This window comes from Phoenix dactylifera, chromosome 2 (genome assembly GCF_009389715.1).
Source record: "Phoenix dactylifera cultivar Barhee BC4 chromosome 2, palm_55x_up_171113_PBpolish2nd_filt_p, whole genome shotgun sequence".
Lineage (NCBI taxonomy): Eukaryota > Viridiplantae > Streptophyta > Magnoliopsida > Arecales > Arecaceae > Phoenix > Phoenix dactylifera.
The window spans coordinates 1,643,291-1,669,402 of NC_052393.1; the positions used below are offsets into that span (position 1 = coordinate 1,643,291).

General features: G+C 42.7%; 2 protein-coding genes across 4 annotated transcripts in view; one reads left to right on the forward strand and one right to left on the reverse strand.

Moving 5' to 3' along the window:
- Positions 1–26,112, forward strand: part of LOC103698924 (UDP-glucose:glycoprotein glucosyltransferase-like) — a 193,991-nt gene that overhangs the window by 98,687 nt on the left and 69,192 nt on the right. The window lies entirely within an intron of this gene.
- Positions 6,544–9,167, reverse strand: LOC103697022 (MDIS1-interacting receptor like kinase 2-like). Its single transcript, XM_039116791.1, has one exon. The coding sequence runs from the start codon at positions 9,163–9,165 to the stop codon at positions 7,300–7,302; it is 1,866 nt and encodes a 621-aa protein (XP_038972719.1). The 5' UTR covers positions 9,166–9,167; the 3' UTR covers positions 6,544–7,299.

The following is a 26,112-nucleotide window of genomic DNA, read 5'->3' on the forward strand; positions in this document are numbered from 1 at the left end:
GGAGTAGCTGAGCCGGGCCCACGGGTGGGGAGGGTATGAGTAAAACCGGTCGGGGTGCCCAACACACGGCCATTTCTGCCCGCATCGAACATTCTCCTGGCGGGGCGGGGGCCCAGTGGAGGCTGCTACGCGGGGATGGGCTTGTTCCTTCCTCCCCCCTACCCCTTTTTATTAGCAAAAAAAAAAAAAAAGCCCCGACAAATTTAATGGAGGTAAAAATAAATTAATATAAAATTTATCATTCTTTCATCTTTGGATGATCAGGATTATTCATCCAGTTGCACAGATCTCAAATTGATCAATGGATGATTAAGATTATTCATCCAACTGCATAGATCTCGAAGTAATCTATATATTCATTCATGTGCACGGATCTCCAAGCAGCTACGTGGATCATCCACATGCACAGATCCCAAAGTGATCAGTGGATGACCGGATTATTCATCCACCTACACCAATCTCGAAGCAATCTAAATATTCATGTACCTGCACAGATCTCCAAGCAACTATGTGGATGTTCCAAATATTCATTCGCCTGCAAAGATCTCAAGGCGATTAGCAGATAATCAAAATTATTCATCCATTTGCATATATATCAAAGTTGACCTAGTGGATGATATGAATTGTTCATCCACCATATCTTAAAAAGATGTTGGAATAGGTTAGAAAGGGGAGAGCATTTTTGTCAATTGAAATGGCAGGCTAACACCATCCAATGGTCGGAAAGTGGATAGACAAATTTGGAACAGTTTAAAAACTTGAATGATCCATTTGAAACTTTTAAAGTTGAGGATGTCTTCAAGATTGGCCCAAACTTGTGTTGCATATTCCAAAATTACCAATGAACACCTTAGCAATTTTAATATTATATAATTATTATGGAGGTTGTTTACGAAACAATCCATCTCTAGTTTGAAACTAAAATTTGGCAAACTATTTGCTGAGATTAGTTAAAAAAATTACGTTACATCACTGCAAAGTACTTCCTATAGAAATAATATTCTTGCAAGTTTCTTGTGTTCTATTCTCATGAGTTGTTCTTGGCAAACAAGCCCTCTAATATTAAGCTAATTTTCGTAATACAATGGGTTATTTGCAAATAACCCGCTGTGGACTTTAATATAGTTCTGGGAACTTATGCGTAGTTACAGCATAATTTAGGGGACCTCAAAATAGTTCTCTCTTAATCTACGATAATCCAGAGCCGGACAAGAAAGGGCAGGGTTTCCGACGCCTCTTCTTGCTTCTTCCTTGTCGCCTTCTCCTTCACTTCTTCTCGAATCCATCCATGGTGGCCGCTATTACTCCCAAATAGGAGTCCTCTCAAAGTCTTAGGAGTTTCTGTCTTCTTGGAAGCAGATAACCTATCAAACTCTATCTCTTCTCAATTCCACTCTATATCTATATCTCTTTAGGGACATCCGATAAAATTGGAGCGACACTCTACATCTATATTACATCTATATGATCTTGTTGCAATTTTCTTCCTCGATCTAAGGCTCAATTTCACTCTTTTTTTCCACTTTCTTGACACAAAGTTGATAATTTCTTTATATGATCTTTTATTTAGTGTTTCTCAATGATTTCTTAGGTTTTAATGCAAGATCTCTTTTTTCCTTTTTACGTTTTTTCAACACTCCCCCCCACCCTGCCCCGCCCCGCATTGTCTTCTTTGATGCCCCTGAGTCGAGGGATATTTGGAGCTATCAATTGAAGAGGGCCAGGGAGGTAACTTCGAGCTTCACCAGCTCTTATGGGAGTTTTCCAAGAATTTGGTTTGGTGAAATTAGAATTATTTATCTATTGTTAAGATGACCCATATCCTAGCCTAATCCCAAGACCAGTTTTTGGTACATATCTGGAAAATAATAATTCAAAATTACCGAAAATCTATGTAACTAAGGATGCAATCTAGCTTCAAGACACATATTTACCTGCCTCAAGTGTGTGTTCTCGAGTCATAACTCCTGAAAGGACACTGACTTTGTTTAGTTGAAATTTGAATACTCAATTATGTCTTAATAGCATGGCTGAAACAAAATAACTGTTAATCTAGCTTCAATATTGGATTAGAACTCTGTAGAATTTGTTCATAAGAAAACATAACGAGCAGGTGCCATACAATTTATGTGATAATGACCTTTAACCAAGTGAGCCGGCTATGAGGAACCATTACCATGAGGAAGACTCTCGTTATGGATACTAGGAAAAGAGTAGAACCTAAAGAGTGTATCGAGAAATAGAATCCTCCAAAAGCCTGAAGAGGCTCTTCCAGCCAGGTCAGCTGACATGAGAGGGTCTTAGAGTGACAGGAATCATCTACGTGGCGTTCAACACAATAGCATCAATCAATTGAAGAACAATGACTTAATGAAGAACTGCAAAAACAAATTTGAAGAATGGTTGGCCAGTTTGTTATTGTTACATTTATTTCTGAAAAAGAAGAAGGGCTTTGAAAGAAGTGTTGAGGTTTGGTGTGAGCATACCAATTCTCATGATAGAATACCAGCGGCGGGTGAAGAGTCTCTGAGAATGTGGACAGATAAAAAGTTCCAAGAACACCCACAGGGAAACCTTGCTTCTCAGGGTAGTGCCTTTTTCGATCTGATTAAATGCTTTCAACCCAGATCTTATTCATTTGGAAGACAGGTTGGTCTAGGTCAGGTACGGTCTATTTGTCTTATCAACTATTTTGGTCGGCTGCTCTCGCTGGTTTTTTCTTGGGTTCAATTGGATATTTTTAGGATGGGATTAGTTGGATGGAATTTTTCTTGATGGAATGCTGATCCAAAATGAACCACACTCTTCCCTGGAGGCTTAGTCCAATCAATGACAATTCAGCCAATTTCAGTCTGGGTTCAGTTTAACCCAAGTCATTATGAGCCCCACACTAATGGATTTTCGTATACACCATTGTGGTCTGCTACCTTTACATTGCAATGTCTTTTGCTGTGAAATGGCTATCATATTTTATCAGTTGCTTTCTCTAAAGCTGTGCTTTCTGTCACCAAGGGCCTAATCTTACTTTCAAATGGTCAAGTCATTAGAGAAAGCATTACAGTGCATGAGGAATCTTGAATGAGAACATGGGCATATCAATATTGACTGGCCGAAACGATGAGATGGTCACAGGTCCGATATATAAAAATTGGGGCTAAATATGCTTTTTGTAAGGTAGTATGGTCGCAAAAGAATACTATTCTAGTTGAAAAGCTCTATATGGCCTTCTTAGACTCGCATCATCATGTATTTTAGATGGCTTCCAAATTTGCAAAAGGATGTTGTAGGCGTCTCCTTGTACCTAAGTAACATCTTTAGAAAATCAGTCCCATTTACTAGCTACTATATTGGCATTACAATTTCTTAGCCGTAGCAAAATCTGTAGCTGCAGGTGCAAAGTCTATTTTGTTTGAGATCATATCCTGACAAATTTCAACATTTGTGTTTAATTAATTTGGATCCTAATTTTGGATCCAAATCCGACCCATTTGAAGATTGGGTCAGATCGGGTCGGATCCATGGCTACAATTTTTGATCCAACGGATCATTCGGGTCGAGTCGGATCCATGTATAATCTGGACCCGATCCAAAAAATTCAGGTTCGGATCGGGTCTGGTTCTGGTCCGGGCCTGGTCCGGGTCGGGTCCGAGTTCGGTCCGGACTTGCTGCTTTAATTTATGAGCCTGAGCGACGAAGAAGGAAGGGTCCGGAAGAAGAAGGAAAAAGGCCTGAGTGACGATCGGTTGTTGCCCTGGGAAGGCATGATCAAGGTTGAGATCGCGGCAGAGGAGGCGAAGGCAAAGGGGCTTGGAGGGGGAGGAGAGGGCAAGCCGGTGGCGGAGGTGGGAGAGGATGAGCTGGATGGCGAGATAGGTGGAAAGGGTGCGGGGGGTGAATTTGGGGGCGATGCGGCGACGAAGGTCCTTGTGCTGCCGGTCGAATATGTAGATGAGGTTGTGCTCGCCAAAAAGCTTCTTGCCGAAGGGGTGGCCGATCATGTGGAAGCCGTCCGGCCGCACGTTGGCGAAGATCTTGTGGGAGAGATCCGTGGATCAGACGAAGAGGATGAAGCGGCCAACGAGGTAGTCGGCAGAGAAGCCGAGGCCAGAGGACTTGGCAAGGGCGGTCTGCCACTCCCAGAACCTGGTGGGGTTGAGGATCATAGGCACCACACTACCGAGGAAGGGGACGATAAAGTAGGGACTGGGTCTGGGGAGGGGCTCTTTTTTTTGGAGGTAGGAGAGCTGCCCCAGAAGAACCAAGAGGACAAGGCAGCAGAGGAGGTAGGGGCCTGAGCCCACAAGGGCTCGCCGGATGGTGTTCCCCATTCACCTGAATTGCATCCATCGCCTTGAGGCAAGTACTGATCTAGCACTCCCCCCCCCCCCCCCCCCCAACCTCCTTTTGCTGTTTTCCTTTTTTTTTTTGAATAAAAAACTTTTTTAGCTTGGTTTTTGCCGGCTACGGGTACTAATCCAGACCCGACCAAATGGGTAATTCGGGTTACATTTGTCTGGGAAAAAACACGATTTGGCTTCTCAGGCCCAAATGGGTAATTTAGGTTCGAGTCGGATCGGATCGGATAGTTGGGTAAACGATCCAAAATTGACCACAAAAAAATGGATCGGGTCCGAGTTGGGTTGAGATTCAGTAAATCCAGACCTGATCCAAAAAAAATAAAACGGGTCTAATTTTAGGACTTGGCCCGGCCTTGCGGGTCCTCCAATTTGGAGCGGGTCGGATTTAAACGGGTTGGGTCCTCCAATTTGCAGCCTTATGCAAAGGTAATGTTTCAATCAGTGATTCTCATGGATTGTGAAGTGCTCCTGTAACCCAACCAATTTGCAGCCTTATGCAAAGGTAATGTTTCAGTCGGTGATTCTCATGGATTGTGATTTGTGAAGTGCTCAGAGCCTCAGATAGCTCAGAGAATATGCTTTTCCTTTAATTTCTTTTCAAACCGTGACAATTTTTAATGTATGATAGTGAACTGAAAAAGCAGTTCCAATTCCTGCACCTCCACAATGTTTATCGTGCGCCCCCCCCCCCCCCCCCCCCCCCCCTGTAAATATCAAATCAAAGAGGCAGATCCCAATCAGCACCCCTCCAACCAAGAAAAGGCCACAGCTGATATGACTTCAAGTTTCAAGATTCTCCTCCGCCTCAAAAGTGAACGTTTACTGAATTTAGCAAGGTCTCGAAAGGAAACAAGCTATGAAGTGGCTGAGGTTTTCCTGCACTCATCTTTGGTTACTTTTATCCCTCTCCCAGTTGTATTGGACCCGCTGCAAGAGCTTCGCAGGCTTCCTACGCAAATAATATATACCGACCTGATCTACCCGAGCTATTTGACTGCAACCCAAAATTTTCAGAGAGTGAACCTGAACCAACTAGATAAAGGTCTCTTAGATTTGGATTAACTAGCATTAGAATAATGAAATGGGCATCAAAATGGATCCCTGCCAGCAACTGACATCTTAATCTTAGTAGATTAGGCTTTGCCCCGCCGAATCCAAGTAAAGCAAAAGACAAGTTTAAGTCATTATCATGGTCAAGCAAGACCCAGTGGCCTAAACCAACCTTGAAATAGTGAAGTGAAAAATGACCAGCCGCAGTAATGCGGCTGACTCGTTGGCCTTAACCAACTTTCAACCATGGACCTAAGAAAGTTAAGAGCGAGCCTGCAAAACTATTATTTTCTATGTAGAGCTTGAATAGATTAAAATTCATACTTAAATTAGGAATATTTCTAGTTTAGAGTATTTATCAAAGAAATTTCTTTGGGTGGCTTTTATCTAGAAGACTTTGATTACATGGGAGGTTTTGGCATCAGGATTTTTACATGTCTGTTGACATATCTTCCATGCCGTGTCCTAATGATTTAGCCATATCTATTATTGACTAAGGATTGTTTTATCTTCTTTATAGATTCCTCAAATCTTTCTCTTTCCTTTGGTCTTTCTTATTTTCTTTTTCAATATTTATACAACCTTTAAGTAAGATTCAGAAATTTATTTTTTTAAAAAAATCATTTAAAATACATTAATTGCTAATTCTTCTTCCGAGAGTCATACTAGAAGTTTATCTCACTAGTTCTGCTCGGCCATACTTCTGTCAACTTGACAACGGGTTGTGACTATGCATACAATTCTAAAAAGAAGTCTCCTTTGTATTTAGAATTTTCTGAATGCTGCCATGGTTATATCACAATGATCCCTCACAGTCTTTTGTTTCCCCCCTCCCTCTTTTTACTACTTATAGATCCATCAAAAAAATCATTCCACTTGAAACTATCACAGGGACCATGGCATCATAGGCCATCTATCAAGTGATGACACTACATATAAAAAGAAAGGTAAAGAAATCAATCTATTTTGGGAAAATGGAGGAAGTGAGACACTTCCCTTAAATTTGTTGAAAAGAGTAGCGAATGGGAACAATAGAGTGGAGGTTCATATAATGGATTTCTAAAAGGTAAAAATAGAAAAGAGTTACAATAACTTATTCTATGCAACATGAAAGAACTACATAAGATTTTTGTAGCTATTAAGCACTGCATCTATGTTAAAAACTCCACTAATTGGCATAATTTAATTGAGCTGAACGGCTCGTGAATAGTTGGAATGTTGCCACTTATGAATAAGTGAGATATCCTTTGCATGGTTGGCCGTGCTTGTGGTATAACACGGATGCATGAAAATGCTATAATAGCTAGCAACAACACTTCTTTTACCATATAAGCTGCAGGAGGTGAGATACGTTGATCTAACACATCACTAAATAGCATCTGCTGGACGTCTGATGAAGATAGGGAGGAGACAAGATCACCTGGATGCCTTCCCATTATTACTTCTAATATTACAATGCCAAAGCTGTATACATTACATTTCTTATTTGTCCTTGTCGTGTACGAAAGCTCTGCAAAAAAATAGAGAAGGAATAATCTTTTCGTTTCCAATTTAAGTAATTTTTCTCAAACTTAACAACAATGCCAAAATCTTGTCTCCAAACTTAATTTATATATCAATTTTTGGAAATATTTTGATGTTTGTAAAATAAATGTTATTATTGATTAATTAAAGTTTATGCTTAGTAATAGTTTTAATTTTTTATTTTCTTTAAATGATTACTAGTTAAATAATATAATCATCATTGGAAAATATTAATTATCTATAGGCACTAGTTTGCTTTTATTTAAATATCTAAGCTCTGGTACGGATAGATTCACAAATGAAAGATATAACCATCATCATAGGTTTACTGAAAAATCTCTATTTGGTAGATATATACTACTGTTTTTCAAATGCATAAGACATCGAAATAGAAAAATAAAGCAAAGTATAAGAATATATATACAACAAATAGAATAACTACAATAATAAGGACAAATGGGAAGAATGACTTACCTGGGGCGGCATATCCAAATGTGACTGCGAGTGTGCTCCAATTTGATAAATCAGATTTCAAAATTCTTGCAGTGCCAAAGTCTGAAAGATAAGCCTTAAAATCAGAGTCTAATAATATATTATTACTGGAGATGTCTCGATGCACTATGGATGGATTGCAATCATGGTGTATGTATGATAAAGCATGGGTCACATCTTTGATGATATGAGCTCTTCTCTCCCAATTCAATTCCTCTGCTGTTTCTTGATTCCGAAGGATGCTAGCTAAACTTCCCTTTTCAATGTACTCATATATAAGAAATTTACAACCTGAACTGGAGCAAAACCCATGAAGTTTTATAATGTTACGATGTCGAATTCTGGTTAATGCTTGAATCTCGTTCTGGAAACTTTTCTCATCAAATACGCCTTCCACTAGATGAAGTCTTTTAACAGCCACCATTTGTTCCATTGGAAGTTCTACTTTGTAAACTTTCCCATATGTTCCACTCCCGATGCAATATTTCTCATTAAAATTTTCGGAGGCATTGATGGTATAGTCATAAGCAACTCTTCCATTAAAATTCAATATCGAAAATAGATCGCCAATAATAACATTAGTATCCTTTTTCTCTGTAGGCTTTCCTCTCCCACAAAGAGCAGCAATGATGATAGCAGACAAACCTAAAACAACCAAGCTGCCCAATATAGGAGTGAAAACAAAGAGTATAATGTGGTTTTTAGTTGAATGATGAGTGCTTGCAGTGGTTGATTCACAAGAAGGCAAATTTACCACCACACCACATAAACCCTTGTTATGGATAAACCACTCTGCTGGAGCATTTTGAAACAATTTGCTTCTTGGAACTGGGCCCTCCAAATTATTGTACGATACATCTATTAATGACAAACTCAACATGCTTCCAAAAGATGAAAGAATGGCACCTGACAGATTATTGTGGGACAAGTTCAAAGATATTAAATATGTCAAACTTGCCAATTGTGATGGTATCTCTCCTCCAAAAAAATTATGGCTCAAATCTAGTAAATCTTGCAATCTTTTTAACTCTCCAAGTTGAGACGGAATGATCCCATCAAATTTATTTTTGCTCAAATTCAAGATGCGCAGTTTAATACAACCCTCTAATTGTGGTGGTATTGGGCTGCTGATGTTGTTGTTTGATAAATCAAGAATTTCCAGATTGGATAATTTTCCAAACTCCGAGGGAATTATTCCAGATATTTTGTTTTCACTCAAAGTCAAGTTGAACAACAAGCTCATGGCACCTAACTCTCTTGGTATTTCTCCTGCAAGTTGATTTGAAGAAAGGTCCAGTACTTCTAACTGAAGCAATTTTCCCAATTCAGGGGGTATGTTCCCAGTAAGTAGGTTTCCTGAAATCCTAAAGCATGTCAAATTTTGACAATGTGCCCAACTTGGTGAGATCTGGCCATATAATTGGTTGTAGCTCATGTCAATGTAGTCTAGATTCGGGTATATCCCAAAGTCTTCGGAGATATTTCCTTCAAGCTTATTTCCTTCGAGGCGAACTCTAAATAAGCTAGAGCAATTTTTTAAACTTCTTGGAATGGGGCCCTCAAAGTAGTTGTTTTCTGCAATAAGATTTTGAAGCGCACCTCCTTTACAGATCATTGGAGGAATGTAACCAAAAAAATTGTTGTCACTTATCTCTAGGTAGATCAGGTTGGTGTGATTACCCAGTTCTTGAGGCAAAGAGCCTGATAAATGATTGGTGTGGAACAATAAGGCATCAAGCATTGTGAGGTTTTCTAAAGTGGAAGGGATGGAGCCCGATAGTTGATTTTCTGAGATATCTAGATCATGTAAGTTCACTAGGTTGCCTAATTCATGAGGGATGGTGCCAGATAAATTATTGATAAAGAGGTCTAAGATGCCAAGCATGGTGAGGTTTCCTAAAGTAGAAGGGATGGAGCCCGAAAGTTGATTTTTCGCGATTTCTAGATCATGTAAGTTTACCAAGTTGCCTAATTCGTGAGGAACGGTGCCTAATAAATTATTGGTGTAAAGGTACAAGGTCTGAAGCATGTGAGGTTTCCTAAAGTGGAAGGTATGAAGCCTGATAGTTGATTTTCTGGGATTTCTAGATCACGTAAGTTCACTAGGTTGCCTAATTCACGAGGAATGGTGCCCAATAAATTATTTGTGCCAAGGTACAAGGTCTGGAGTTTGATGAGATTGCCTAAATTGGAAGGGATGGATCCTGTTAAATAATTGTATGAGATTACTAGCTCCAAGAGGTTAACTAGATTGCCCAATTCGTGGGGCATATTACCAAAAAACTGATTTTCATAAAGGTTGAGGAATCTTAGGTTGGTCAAGTTACCAAGGGTCGAAGGGATGGAACCAGCAAGATTGTTTTCGTATAAATAAAGCACACGTAGATTTTTGAGCTGGCCAATCTCTGGAGGCAGTGTGCCACCAAGTAAATTTTGTTGGAATTTGAGGGAGGTTAGCTCGGTCCAGTTGGCAAAGAAACAAGGAGGAATGTCACCAATGAATTTGTTTGAAGAAAGGTCGATCTCAGTCAGATTAGAGAGGCTGGCGAGAGCGAGGGGCAGATTGCCGGAAAGGCGATTTAGTGAGAGATCGAGGGAGGTGAGAGCGGGAAGCGTACGTATGCTAGGCGGGATTGTTCCAAACAAGTAGTTGTGTCGGAGGTGGAGGCGAGTGAGAGATGGGAGGGCGGAGAAGTTGAGGCTGTCGAGCTTACCTACCAAGCCCGTACGAGGTAGGCTGATGCATGTGATCACAGCTCAGCCTCCATTCTCCATGCAGGTGATGCCATGCCACATGCACGCGTTGTTGGAGAGAGACCAAGAACCGAGTTGTTGGGCATGTGAAGTTTGAAGGGTGGATTTCCAATAGAGCAGAACTCTCGCTTGGGATTCAATGATTGAAGCAGCAGCGGCCCTAGCAACTGCCGTTGCTGATGAGTGGTGAAGAAGGAGGAAGGATGGCAGGAGAAGGCTAATTGATAGATGATTCAGAGGGAGGGATTGGTATTGAATTTGCCTACGATTAGGATCCATAATTAATACGGCTCTCTAGGTGTTCCGTACGTACGTGGTTTCTAGTTCTGGTGGTTGGTACCGAAATGGGGATTCAAGAGCCCTATTTATAGACCCGAAAAGCGAGCATTTGGATTGGATAGGAAGAAGGCCAATTCAATCCTTCTAATCCTGTTTTTATCTGGTCATTAGTTATTGTTTAATTTTTCAAATCTGTGTCACGACTATTGTTGGGCTGTTCGCTAGTGCTGTTCCTTTTTTGAGCACTAGTGCTGTCTTTTATTTGATTACAGAACACTAGTGCTGTGTGAACCAAGAAAAAGGGTTTACCCAAGTCAATGCGGCACAACCCAATCGGTTCCCCTCCTACCAAGAAAAGGACAGGGCATCATGACTTCAACTTTCATTAGATTCTGCTCTGCCTCAAAAGTGAATGTTTACTTGAAAGGAAACAACCTATGGAGTGGATGAGGTTTTTCCCCTTCTCCTGGGTGCAGTGAGCCTACGCCATGTGCACCACATGGGGGTGCACGATGCCAATCACAGCCCACTCGTTCCAAGCCTTCCTATCTAACGGCTTGATTTTCTCTAGGTTGTCCGGAGCGCATGAAGATTAGAAGGCCATCCATTGAGATTTAGACTGCTGGTTAGAGAAGACCATAGGCCAGCCATTGAGATTACAGTGGTTTGAAGGAATATAGTTCTATCCATATATTATTCCTCCTCTGCTTGGTGTACATGCATCTCATATGTTAAGTTCCTGCCTCTTATTTTAAGTTGAGAAGTTTAGCTCATCATTGCATATCTTATAATAGACTCCATGTAACTTCTACAAGGACAAATACTTGATAGAGTGAAGTAACAGAAGAATTATTATCATTCATACTTGCAACATTGAAGAACTACATAAGTTTTTTGTACTTCTTAAATACTAGATCTATATTTAAAAGTCCACCAATTGACATAATCTAATTGAATGGAACGGCTCGTGAATAGTTGGACTGTCACCACATATGAATACGTGAGATATCCTTTGCATGGTTGGTCGTGCCTATGATAGAATACTTTTGCATGCAAATGCTATCATAGCCGGCAACAATACTTCTTTTACCATAGAAGCTACAAGAGATGGGATATGTTGGTCTAACACATGTCTAAATAACATATAGTAGACATCTATTGATGGTAAGGAGGAGACAAGATCACCTGAATGCCTTCCTTTTATGACTTCTAATATTACAATGCCAAAGCTAATCGAGGCTATTGTGGCTCCCAGCGATGTGGAAGTTCGGGCTGCCAAAGAAAAAATAAGGGAGAGGGAAAATAGAGGAGGGTCGGCCCTATGTCAACCATTAAGGAGAGAGAGAAAGAGGGAGGCTGATCAAACCCTACCATCGAGGAAAAAGAGGGAGGGATAGGCAATAATGAGGCTCAATGGTGAGGGAGAAATCAAAGGAGAGAGACACTTTGGCGAGACTTCAAAATAGGGTCGAAAAGGTTGGTGAGGGGCCTCAATGCTAGTCATGCAGTGGTGCCCAAATGTGGCCTTGATGTATGCACCGTGACCGCAGGGCAAGGTACTGAAGGGAGGGAGTCGCGGTGCACTCAATGGTGAGAGGAAGCCAAGGAAAGGGGCGGGTTAGTGCCATCAAACCAGAGGTAGGGGAGGAGAAATAGTGGTGCCTCGCCCCTTGATTAAATAGATGCCCAGGTGGCGAATCCGTCGGGATGCCATCCCGAAGCCACGGGGCTATCATGGCATAATGGCAGCCCTATTTACACCGCTTGCCCCTTTATTGCCCGATCGAGTCAGTTTGGTTGGACTGGCTTAGGCTAGTTTTTGCAGTACAATACTGTAACAGCCTGGGACCTCGCTCAAAAAGCTAGTTGGAAGGTATTATTTAGATTTATGGGTGATATATAAATATCCAAGATTTCTCTAACACATAATCGATGTGGAACTAAGCACACATTTGTGTTGTTGCATTTAGGCTCTTACGTCTTTCCATTTAGGCTCTTACGTCTTTGCCAACCTAGGGTCCAAATTCAGTCAAATCGAATCACAAATATCTTGATCAACATGTGATCAACTCCAAAAGGGTCGATGCTGCAGTGTTCATAGTTCATATAGACTATAGCTTAGGTCCATGCTCATACATTTGCAACAATCCAAAACCTTATCCAAAAAATAGCTGAAAAATGTTATTTGACTTTTTTGGTTCTATATAAATACTTAAGATCTCTCCAACACATAATCAATATAGAACTAATGATCACATGCTTGCATGGGTCTTCATTGGTATATGATGTAGAGCTTGTACGTACTATGATCATCCATGCCAAAGCCTTGTAGGAGCCAACAGGAATACCGATTTAGATTACATCAACAATTATGAGCAATGAGGTCACTTTCTCTTCTTGTACTAGATATTGAATTTACTTGAAATAAAATTATCCCTAGTGACCAACTTCTTATAGTTTTATTCAAAAAATAAGTATAACCATAATTTTGCTATTATTATAAAAAAATTCTGGAATAAACTCTTCACTTTCCACTCTTCTTTCATATAAAAGAGGTTGTATTATATTAATGAAAAAATTGTTGTTGAACAAAAGATGATTGTGTAATGTCGACAAAGTTTTGTAATTTTTTTCCATAGTTAACAAAAATGCCAAAATCTTATCTCCAAACTTAATTTATATATTATTTTTTAGATTGTATGAGATTGCTAGATCCAAGAGGTTAAGTTACGAAGGGATATGAGTAGAGAATTGATTTTCATAAAGGGATAGGAATCATAGATTGGTCAAGTTATGAAGGGCCGGAGGGATCGGACCAGTGAGATTGTTTTCAGATAAATGAAGCTTTCGTAGACTCTTGAGGCGACCAATCTCTATAGGCAACGTGCTACTAAGCAGACTTCGTGGGAGTTTGGGGGAGATGAGTTCGGGGGAGATGAGTTGGCGAAGAAACAAGGAGGAATCTCACCAATGAATTTGTTCGAAGAGAGGTTGATCTCAGTCAGGTTAGAGAGTCTACCGAGAGCAAGGGGCAGGTTGCCGGAAAGGTGATTATACCAGAGATAGAGGAAAGTGAGAGCGGAAAGTGTGTGTATGGTAGGCGGGATTGTTCCAAACAAGTAGCTGCATCGAAGATGGAGGCGAGTGAGAGATGCTGGTGATCACATGCAGCTCGGCCTCCATCCTCTGCGCAGGTGATATTGTACCTAATGCAAGTGTAGTTGGAGAGAGACCAAGAACTGAGTTGTTGGATTTGTGAATTTTGAAGGGTGGATTTTCAATGGAGCAAAACTCTCGCTTAGGATTCAACAAATATATTTACGTGCAACAAGGAAGAAGGAAGAAGGATAGCGGGAGAAAATAGAATTTATAAAAAATATATTTACGTGCAACAAGGAGCAATGAATGCAAATAAGCATGTGAAATCTTCTATCTTGTAGAATCCATCAATAGGCCCAATGGAAGCCTCCGAAATATAGAGTGCGGTAGATGGACTTGTTCCATTGTTCTGCTGGAAGTAGGGATCCGGAGAAATCTTGTATTTTGTCAGAAGCTACTGTCAAAGAGCCAGATCAGCATTGGCTTACGGGTAGGGGTGGCAAAATATGACCCGACCTACCAACCAGACCCGTGTTCGAACTGCCATAAACAGATTTGGGTTTGGCCTAAATAGGTTCGGGTTGTAAACATGTTGACCCGTTTAACCTGTTTATTAATTGGGTCGGATACAGATTTTAGATGTCTGACCCGTTTAAATCGTTTAACCCGTTTAACTGTTGGGCAGGTTAAACAAGTCTAAACAGGTTAAACGGGTTAAACATGTCTAAACAGGTTAAACGAATCTAAACAGGTCGGGTTGGGCAAACAGGTTAAACAGGTCAGGTCGGATTAGGCAAACAGGTTAAACAGATCGGATCGGATCGGGCAAACAGGTTACCTGTTTATTAAACAGGTTAAATGGGTCGGGTCGAATTACCTGTTTATTAAACATGACAGGTTCAGGTTGTAATTTCGGACCTGTTTAATAAACAGGTCGGGTTCAGATTTATGATTTTCTGACCCGACCTACATATAACCGACCCATTTATGATCCGACCCGACCCGATTGCCACCCCTACTTACGGGTGCAAGGGCTTGGAATCCATAGAGCTCTAGGAAACTCCAAGAGTGCTGGGTGATATTTTTTTGGCTCAGTTGATTGGTGCTGAGGTGAGGATTGGGTGCCTTCTTACATGCGGGGGCATGTGGCATCCAGCTTTAGTGATTTCCATGCGATACATTCCCTGATTAGCTTTGGTGATTGCGCAGGGGCATGTTGCTCGGTTGATTAGCTTCAATTGACTTTGATATGAAGCATGTACCATGCGATACCTGTCCTGCACAACTGCTTGCTTCGCTGTCCTACCCTCTCCTTTAGTGATTTTGCGACCCAACACGATGGTTGGCCTGTGGTAGTTTCATTTCATCAAGCTGATGAAATTATTTGGAGATTTTTAATTCATATGATCGACAAAATCAACTTACACATAAGCAACTATCTTTTATTCAATCCATACCAAAGTTATAGGACAAGCAACATTTGCATGATTGAAATCCTGTAATTCTCGCAGAATAGATTTCCAGTCAAGAAACAAGTCTATATTATTCTTTTTTCAATAATCAGTCAAAAATCATGTATACCATTTTGATTAATAAATTTGGCGGGATGTGTCTCACCTCCTCCGTTGTTCCTCAGAAGGCGAATAATGGGATAATGCCTTTTTTGGGTACATATCTTATTCAATTGGAGGACAGGTTGCTTTGGGTCAGGTCTAGCTTATTTGTCTGATCAACTATATGGTCGTCCGCTCTCAATGACTTTTTTCTTGGGTTCAATTGGATATTTCTAGGATGGGTTAAGTTGGGCGGAATTTATCTTCAAGGAATGCTAATCAAAGATGAGGCATACCTTCCCATGGAGGTTTAGCCAATCAAGAATAATTGAGCCAATTGCAGTCTGGGTTTTTCTTTAACCCAAGCTATTTTGTTTCACGCCATTTTGGTGTGCTATCTTAATTTACATGGCAGTGTCCTTTGCTACGAATAGGGCTATCAACGGGCTGAGCTACTCGGGCCCGGCTCGATAAAAGTCCGGCTTGAGCTCGGCTCGTTAGTCAAACGAGCCCGAGCCCAAAATGGGGCCCGTTTAAATCCGAGCCCGAGCAGCTCATGAGCCCAAACGAGTCCAAATGAGGGCTCAGTCCAATTAACAATTTAATTGGATCCCAATTAAACTTGGACTCAACTCAATTAAATTTTATTTGGCTTAATCAATTTAAATCCCAATCTAATTGAACCCAGTTGGATTTAGATCAGACCCAACCCGAGCTAACCTAAATCCATTTAATTTCTTTAAATCGAATTGGATTGGTTCGGGTTCGGACTCAACCCGTTAACCCATTTTTCTTTTCTTAATTTTTTCTCCTTTCTTCTCGGTTTCTCTAGAACCTTCCGAACCCCTCCTTTCTTCTCGATTTCTTCTTCGTTCTCCTCGCCAGCTCGCCCCCAAGCCCGAAGCCGATGCCCCCCTCCCCTCCGACGACAGCTACGACGACGAGGACGACAACGATGACGACGCCGTACACCCGATCCCAGCTCTCCAAGAAGCTCCGTCGCCTCCTCCTCTCCCTTCTTCGCCCCCGATGACGACGTCGTACACCCGATCCCAGCTCTCCCTTCTCCGCCCCCGATGACGACGACGATAACGACACCGTACTCCCTCCCCTGCGGTCGAGTCCGCGGTCAAGCCCACGGCCGAGCCCGCGGCCGAGCCCGTGGCCGCCCCCTTCTTTCTTCTCTTCTCCTTTTCTTTCTTTCTTTCTTTCTTTCCTTCATTCTTCTCTCCTCCGACGAATGATGGGGATGGGGATGGGGATGGGGATGGGGCAGGCTTGGGCTCGAGCAAACGAGCCTTACGAGCCCGAGCCCGAGCCGGGCTGTTTCAAGCGAGCTCGAGCCCGAGCTCAATACAGAGCTCGGTACCGAGCCCGAGTCTGGAATTTTACAGAACGAGCCAAGCCGAGCCCGCGGAGGCTCGGGCTCGGCTCGGCTCGTTAACAGCCCTAGCTATGAAAGTGCTATCATATCGCTGGCTGCTTTCTCTACAGTTGGGGCTTTTTGTCACTGAGAGGCTAATCTCAATTTCAAACGGCAAAGTTATTAGAGAAACGTTGGAGGGCACGAGGAATCTTAAATAAGAACATGGGCATATCAATATTGAATGGCCCCAATGGTGAAATGGCTCTAGGTCCCGAGATATAAAAATTAGGGCTAAACAGGCTTTTTCTAGGCTAGTAGAGTCGCAAAAGAATCCTGTATCTGCTGAATTAAATAGCTCTGTGCGATCATCTTAGACTCGCATCATCTTGTATTCTAGATATTAGATGGTTTCCAAATTCACAGAAAGATATGGTAGCTAGGACATCTGCCTCAATCCTAAGTAACATTTTTACAAAATTCTTAGGGACTTGGGACGCAGCCGCTGAGCTTCCTGTATCATTTACTGGCTAATGTATCGACATTGCTATTTTTAGTGGCTGTAATAAGATCTACAATGGTTGGTGCAAAGTCTATTTTGTCTCAGATCATAACCTGACAAATTCCAGAATTTGTGTTTGCTTAATTTGCTTTAGCAGGAGACCTTAAAAATTCATTTTTGACGGCTTCATCGTACCTTTCACTAGAATACTAGCAAGTAAAAATAATAGCAAACTTTTTTTATATTTAAATGTGTTCATGCGAAGATGCAAAGATAGTGTATCTGTTGGTGATTCTCGTGGATTATGAAGAGTTTAGATAGCTTGTAACACGGTTTCTTTGCTTTCGGTATCCTTCCAAAAAGCTTGACACCTGTTCCGCCATATATTTCTCCAAGTCAAAGTCTCCCCACCAACCAAGAAAAGACCAGAGCATCATGACTTTGACTTTCAAGATTTACCCATGTCTTGGAAGGAAACAAGCTATGAAGTGGATGAGGTTTTCCTGCTCTCATCTTTGCTTCATATTTTGCCCCTTCTGCTCCCAGCTGTAGTGAACCTGCTTCTTTTTTTTTTTTCCTCTGATGATAGACACAAATAATAAATACGGACCTGTTCTACCCGAGCTATTTCTAAGAATGGCGTTGGAGATGAGTATGCATACAATGGGATTATGAAGAGTTTAGATAGCTCGGAGAACATGATTGTAATTTGTTTTGGTAAACTATCCATTACTATTGCTCATGTGTTACAAAACAGTATGCAGTGCAAGTCCACCATCTACTTGCAATTCTCTCTTGCATTCCATCACGAGGACAACGTCTGGACTTTGACAGGGGCCAGATATCAGCCCTTGTAACACGGTTTCTTTGCTTTCCGTATCCTTCCAAAAAGCTTGCCACCTGCTCGCCATATATTTCCAACCGAGGTTCCCCAAGTCAAAGTCTTCCCACCAACCAAGAAAAGACCAGAGCATCGTGACTTTAACTTTCAAGATTCTCATGTGCCTCAAAAATGAATGTTTACCGGATTTACCGAGGTCTTGGAAGGAAACAAGCCATGAAGTGGATGAGGTTTTCCTGCTCTCATCTTTGGTTCTTGCCCCTTCTCCTCCCAGCTGTAGTGAACCTGCTGCAAGAGCTCGGAGGCTTTCTACACAAATGATGCTCTTTTTTTTTGGTTTGATGATAGACACAAATAATAAACACAGACCTGTTCTACCCGAGCTATTTGACTCAGACCCACAATCTTCCCAGAGTGAACCTGAGCCAACTAGAAGAAGTTCTCTTAGATTTTGATTTAACAATCAATGGAATAATGACATGGGCATTAAAATGGATCACCTTCGGCAACTGACGTCTTAATCTTAGTAGAGTGGGCTTTGTCTAGTCGAATCCAGGTAAAGGAAATTGGAAAAGGCTAAGTCACTAAGCATGGTCGAGCAGGAGTCCGAGCTGAAAAGGTTAGGCTGACTCCAAAACTATCACCACCTAGATTGCTTCAAAAACGATATTACGTAAATTACTGAACTTTTGATGTTGGTCTTTGTACTGAAAAGTAATGAATTCGTAAGGCAAATGATTTGGAACTATGTGGGTTGCTTCCCGCTTAATTCCCAAGTTCTTGCATGAACAATTGAACAAGCCGTACTCTTTATGCTCCTAGTAAACACGCAATCATCTCTCTCAAGGGCACATAAGCAGTCATTGGATTTCTAAGAACTGGTATTAGTTTTGGGGAGGCACACGTGGTATTAGTTTTGCACGTCAAATATGAGTTGGTTGAGGTAGTATATGAAATCTATCTGAAGCATTTATCTTTTTAAGTCATCCAAAATGAAAAATGATCTGAAAAATCAAGCATCAAACTTCTCATTTGATAATCAGTAGTTGTATCGCAGCCATCCATCAAATTCTCCAGCCATTTTGATCATTTATTTGCTTTACATATAATGGGATAGTAGCGGCACTCTTCCTTTTGGGGTGTGCAATAATAATCAGATCTTGGGGAGAAAAAATTCTGAATCCCAAAAATTTCATTAGCCATCGTAGGCATATGAAGTAGTTGCGTTTAGTTGGATTGCTACTTTCAAATAATTGTACCATGTTAAATTAATTCCATGCATTGAATGCGATGGATTCAAGTTGAATAGTGAGCTCATGCCACTTAGGTCCCTTGGCATTTTCATAGGCTTGGCAGTAAATTCTTGTTATGCTGTAACAAAAGCGCTTTCACAAACAACATACTTTTTTGTCGAACAGATATATGCACTCACACTTTTTATGCTACAGGGAATGACTGAGAGGGAGAGAATAGAGCAGTTCATGATAATTGATAAGTATTGGCTGTTCAGTCGACAGGAGAAAAACGGCAGTCCGAGTTTTGTCCATAACAGCTCAAATTTATGTCGTTCCAAGAATATCTTGCTATAAGCCATGACTAGCAGTTATATACCAAAAATTGGATGGAAGCCTACAATTCATATTGAATGGATAAATGATTTTGGATGACTTCATGTCTGTTCTTCCCCCTGCAGAAAGATTCTCAAAATATTGCCGCACTGTTGTATGGCTGTTTCACTTTCCCAAATTCAGTCCACTTAATTTCTACCATCTTGAGTCTCTTATCAATATTATGCATAATAATGCTTACTCCATAAAATGATTGATAAAGCACAGATAAAGTTAGTCTCGGGTGCCAAAACCCTAGGGAATAGTCTCTTTTGTACCATGGGGTCTGACAAGACTTAGCACATCAATGGATCTTGTTATCATCCAAGGCCTCTATAATGTTGAAAACCCTGTTGAAGGATGAGAAGCCATCCATCTTTCTATACCACCGCCAACTTCAAAACCTTGTGAATGATGAGCAATCGTCTGGTTTTCCATCATAAAAGAAACGGTTCCTATTAACCCTGAGGAATTTTCTGAAGACGAATATCCAGTAAGGTGCAAAAAGTGAATTTTTCTATATTAAAAAGGATCTATGAACCTGCGCAATGGAACAATCTATTACCTCTCTTTGCTCATCTTTTAAATTGGTAGAATGCATAGCAAGATGCTGATGTAAAAGTTTAAAACATGTCTCATCTAGCAAACAGGATTTACAGACATGCAAGAATGACCTGCCCCAGCATAAATATTTGCAAGAATGACAATGGACCTTGAAACAGAGAGGTGACAACAAGAGGGGAAAATTCCAATTTTTTGTTCATGGACAGACAGAGCAGTTGATTGCCTGAATAAAAAGTACTAACGAATTTAATAGAGGTAAAAATAAATTGATGTAAAATTTGTCTTTCTTTCACCTCTGGAATCTGGCGAACCATCGTTGGCAAGAAGTGAGTGCTGCCTCTCAATTCCTTATTGACTAATAATCCTACAAAAAAAATACAGGAGAAAATAAACATAGAGAAGACATAAGATATTGACTTAGAGTGATGGTGTCGAAGAGGATGCCGAAATTGAGAGAGTCAAGAGGGTAATCCAAGTCTTGCACCCAACAGAGGCAAGAGGATGAGAATGTATCAAGGCAGCAAGGGAGGTCGAAATTAGGCTATGGATCATTGGGGCGGAATTCGGAGTTGGAGATCGAGAGATTAGAGGAAATTAGGGAAAATGTGGGGAAATTAGGGTTTGAGCAGATGGAGATCCCTAGACATTGAGAAAAAGAGAGGGATTCACCACAAACGGGGGAGTGATGCACCGATGGTGCCATGCGAGGCATGCCGGTGCTGCTGCATGTGCTCTCCATCGGCCTCTGGTAACATGGAGAAAGAGGAAGAAGAGAAGATGAGGCGATTCGAGAGGAAGAAGGGGATGGTGTCAGCACAGCTCTCAAAGCAACCTCGGATGATCCAAATATTTTCCATCTGCACAGATCTCAAAGACTTCAAGATGATCTAGATATTCATCTATCTGCATAAATCTTAAAATGATTAGTAGATGATCAAGATTATTTATCCGACTGCATAGATTTCGAAGCAATCTAAATAGTCATTTACATGCATGGATCTCCAAGCAACTGCATGGATGATTTGGATGTTGATCCAATCTCAAAGTAATCAATGGATGATTAGATTATTCATCCACTTACATAGATTTTGAATAATCTAAATATTCATCTACCTGCACAGATCTCAAATAATATTATTATAAGTTTCTCATGTTCGATTATTATGAGCCAATTTTTGCATAGAAGCTTTCTAATATCAAGCTAATTGCCATAAGACAATGGGTTATTTGCAAATAACTAGCTATGGACTTTAATATAGTTTTGGAAACCTATGTGTAATTCAGGCACAACTTAGGGAATCTCGAAATAGTAGATAACCTATCAAACCCTAGCTTTTTTCAATTCCACTCTATGTCGATCTCTCTTCATGCACATCCAATAAAATTGGAATGATACTCTACAACTTTATGATCTTGTTGCCATTTTCTTCCTCGATCTAGGGCTCAATTTCACTCTTTTTTGTCCGGTTTCTTGACAAAAAATTGATAATTTTGGTGTACCATCTTTTATGTAGTGTTCCTGAAAGATTTCATAGGTTTTAATGCAAGATTTTGTTTCCTTTTTGCTTTCTTTCACCATTCACCCCCCGCTACAGTGGGCCCCCAACAACCCACCTTCTCAGGGGTCTTCTTTGATGCCCTGGGTCGAGAGATATGTGGAGCTATCACTTAAAGAGGGCCAGGGTGCTAACTTCGAGCTTCACCAGTTCTTAGGAGAGTTTCCCAAGAATTTTGGTTTGGTGAAATTAGAATCATGCATCTATTGTTTAGATGACCCATATCCTAGCCCAATCCCAAGTTCAGATTTTGGTCCAACTCTAGAAAATAATAATTCAAAATTACCAAAAATCAATGTAACTAACGATGCGATCTAGCTTCTCAAGATGCATATTTACCCGCCTAAAGTATTATTTTCTTGACTCACAACTCTTGAAAGGAATCTGACTTTGTTTAGTTGAAATTTGAATCGTCAATTATGTCTTAATAGCACAGCTGAAACAAAGCAAACTGTTTATCTAGCTTTCATATTTCACTAGAACTATGTAGAATTTATTCATAAGAAAACATAACGAAGAGGTGCCATGCAATTAATGTGATAATGACCTTTAACTAAGGGAGCTGGCCATAAGGGATTCGCTGGAGGAACCATTACCACGAGAAAGACTCTCATTATGGATACTAGGAAAAGAGTAGAAGCTAAGGATGTATCGAGAAATTGAGGGTAAGCATGATAGGGCTATCGGTTAATTAGAGGCGAGACTAAAGGAAGCGGTATGCACGGGAGGGGCATGAGTGACAAAGAGAAGGGTAGGAAAAGGAGAAGGATTTGATGCAACAAAACAAGCCGAAATCAACCAAAAGGCTTGGGACAATCCATAAGGGAAAGATCTTGGACTAGGGGATGCTTAAGCACCTAACAAAGAAGGTGATGTATACATGAGGAAAACTAATTAAGGACCTAAAACTTCTTGTGTTCGCCAGAAGGGAGATTATGCGTATAGGTTACTACTTCTTGTGGGAGAATTAGAATAAAGAGTACATGTGCTTATTTATTCGGATAAGTGAAGGTGAAACGGCGAAAATCTGAAACTATGTACATGTAACGGTGGCCGTATGGCAATAAAACGCCCACTCGGAGAAACTTTTTCTTCAAATGCCTTTATCACTTCCAGCACAAACTCAACAAGAACTATGGAAATCCAAGTGTCATTTATGGGAAGTGTTAATACTTGAGGGGACTCTGAAAGCATTTTTGTCATTCCTCACAACCTCGGACACCACCACAGCATCCAGAAAACTACAATTGCCTTTATTCTTCCTTTAGACTTCAATCTTATCCATGCATTTTATATTCACTTGCAGCCAACCCTTCCCTTCCATCTGCCTGTCAAGATATCAAAAGATGATAGATGCAACATCGTAGCATCATCCAGATTTTCCCTGCGTTCGCCATGTGCTTGTACAAAAAGAAAGGAGTTAAGCAGCAAGCTAGGCTTTATATAACAATAGTACGTTGTACAATTATGCAATGCCCATTATAACAGAATATTGGTTAGGCAATGATATAACTTAATTCCAAACTAAGGAACAAAGCTGACATCTTAATTGCTACATATATTCCTGTTGCTGGAAATTGGACCCGGGGGCCGCCGCGAAGCCAGGGAAGGAGGAGCTCCGCTGCTGCAGGGGGCGGACGGCGGTGCGCTGGCTGGCTGCGTCCTCCGCCGGGGGGCGTGGGAGCGTCCGAAGAGGGGTGGTGCGTCCAGTCCTGTCCTGTCCTGCAAAAAAGCCGGTGGCCGGGCTCCCCGGCGCCGGCCCTCCGATGCCTAAGTCAGAGGGGGCAAGTATGTGGAGAGAGCAGGGGAGAGAGTATGTGGAGAAGACAGAATCTTGTGTTCAATTGTGTCTGTGCTGTTTTCTTCCTTTTTCCCCCGGTCTAGGAGGGTTCTCTCCAGCTCCGGGTTTTTTTCTCTTGCTTTTGGTCCCCCTTTCCTCTTCCCCCCAGGTTCCCTTTTATAGGAGGATTCGGTTACCTGGGAGGTGACATGAGGTTTGTCCTGTTATGTGATAATTGGGCACGATTTGGCCCATTAATGGCGTGGTGGAAAATAAGGCCGAATCAGACCGGAACCAGGGAGTTGTCACGGTCGATCGGACCTGTTGGAGTGGTTGAACCGCCGGCCGTAGCGGGCCTGGGGTCTGTGGATGGTAAGTGCATTTATTACCGAATGAACCGGCGGTCAGGTAGAGCCATGCGCTCTGATGGTTTAGTGATCCGGAGATCGTCTTGGGCCGTGTTCATTAAATGACTGAGTGCATCGGAGACTTGAGAGAGTCTCGTGCATTAATGGCAGGTCGTGCCGAATACCTGCGAAGATCTTATGCCTTGATGGCTTGGAGATAGTGGCAGGTCGCAAGCCGTAGGAGTTGTCAGTCCCTTGGACTTTAGGCGGAGGTTAAACATTTGGTTAAGGCATCGGCTCGGCAAGAGTGCCGAGCCGAGCTGGTCGCCCAATGGGGCGCCCTGTGGCGGGGTTGCTTCAAGTACTCCTGGTCGGCGCCCTTTAGGCGAGCACCTTCTAGCAGAGCGCCTTGGCGCTGTCTTTGGTCGGCACTTTCTAACCGAGCAGCTTTGGGTGGGGCACCTCTTGGCGCGCGCTCTGGTCGACGCCCTCTAGTCGAGTGCCTTCCTGGTCGGCATCCTTTGGCCGAGCAGCTTTCCGGTCGGCGCTCTTCGGCCGAGTGGCTTTCCAGTCGGCACTTCTTGGCCGAGCAGCTTTTCGGTCGGCGCTCTTCGGCCGAGCGCCTCTGTGGATATATGACTTTGGGTTTTTCCCCTAACACTACCCCCCGACTTCCGAGCTCCAGTTGGCTATCAGCTGGAGCGCGGGAAGTAGCTTTAATTGGGTCATCACGAATTCCGAAAATTTTGATTTACTGTGCGTTTTGAATTATCGAACGCTTCGAGGAGCCTTTAATAGGCGGCGTCTCTTCTTTCCCGAAGAGCCTCATTATTGGGACACCTTTTACGAAGCGTCCTCGCGTCGTGGGCTCATGATGGGGCCGCACGATCTTCGATTGCGGATGCCTTTCCGCACGATCCGATGGGGCGCTTCGACATTCGAAGCGCCAGCCCTAATTAAATGCGTCGTTCTGTCTTTTAGGCCGACACGTGTTATCATCTAACCAGGACGCAGCGCTTTCTTCGCTGATCCGGGCCGTTGGGGAGGTCTATATAAACTCTCCCCCGGCCCCCTGTCCTCTTTCTATTGCCTTCTGCTTCCAGCTTCCTATTCTCCCAGCCTTCCTTAGTCCGAAGTCCCTTTTCTCCGGCGTCTTTCCCAGGTCCCCCTTCTTTTTGATTTCCCTCTCTTGTAATGGGTTCTTTGCCTAGCGAAGTAGTATCCACCATGAGTGTCCTGGAGGTCGAGATGACCGAAGAGTGGTTTTTTCCCTCTTCACGGGTTCCATTTGGAACCCGCCAGGCGAAGGGATCGGATAACCGATCCTCCGGTAGGCCGAATCGGAGTGCACTCGGAGTCACTCTGGGCCGGCCCTCCGATTTCCTCTTCACAACTTTGTGAATGAGTTGCTGGCGGTATGCCAGTTGGTCCCGGCGCAACTCACTCCAAACGCTTGGAGGGCAGTGATGGGTTTCCTATCACTGTGTTTACTACAGGGGATTCCTACCTCTGTCAACGTCTTCCGGCGACTTTTTATTTTTAAGTCGAACCCGGGAGACGGGGAGTGGCTCTACATCGCCCTCCGGGTGGGTCGTCCACTTTTTCATGGTGCCCCCTCATCCATTCATGGTTGGAAGGAGAAATTCTTCTTCCTGGGTTCCGAACGGTCCTGGGGGTTTGACCCCAGGTGGAGGCCGGCCCAACTTAAATCCATCAACAGGCTCCCCCAGCTTTCTCCGCGTGAGCAGGAGATCTTCGATACCATCCGCAGCCTTGGGGACGGGATTTTGCTGAACGGCCTCATTAGCGAGGACGCCCTGGTGAACGTGGGCTTGAGCTCGGCACGTCCTCAGGGTAAGGATAGTTACAGCAACTTCTTATTTCCTTATTGTTCTAATGTTCTAATTTTGCTCATCTTTGCAGACATCGCAAAAATGGTGACCAAGAGCGAAGTCCTTTACGCCCGATTCCAAAAGAGGGCGGCTGAACTCTCAGGAGAACCGACCGAGCCGAGGAAGAAAGCAAAGACCTCGGCGAAGACCTCGACGACCACAACTGTTGAGGCGCGCGCTTCTCGCCCCGTGCGCCCTGAGGCTGGTCGGGGAGAGGGCGTGGGCTCTGGCGGAGCCACGATGGCACCTCCGTGTCCGGTGCCGATTTCGCAAGTCCCTGGTCGGCGGGAAGCTCCAAATTCCGACCAGGGAGGGAGGACCTCAGCAGATCTGGCGCTCGCACGCCCCACCTCTACCACGCAGCGGTCCGGTCAGCCGTCTACTCGACCCCAATTCCCCAGCTCTGAGCCGGGGAATAGCCAAGAAGCAACGGGGTCGGCCGCACCCAGGCCAACTGAAGCCGGTCTGGCGGGTCCTTCGGGTCCTCAGGAGCGGGTGGCCTTACGCTCCTGGATGGGCTGTTTTCGAGGGCGACTCGGCCCTCGATAATG

Bases quoted from the DNA above. Each gene is read 5' to 3' on its own strand.
- LOC103697022 (XM_039116791.1), bottom strand. From the start codon at position 9,165: ATGCTTGATGCCTTATTGTTCCACACCAATCATTTATCAGGCTCTTTG.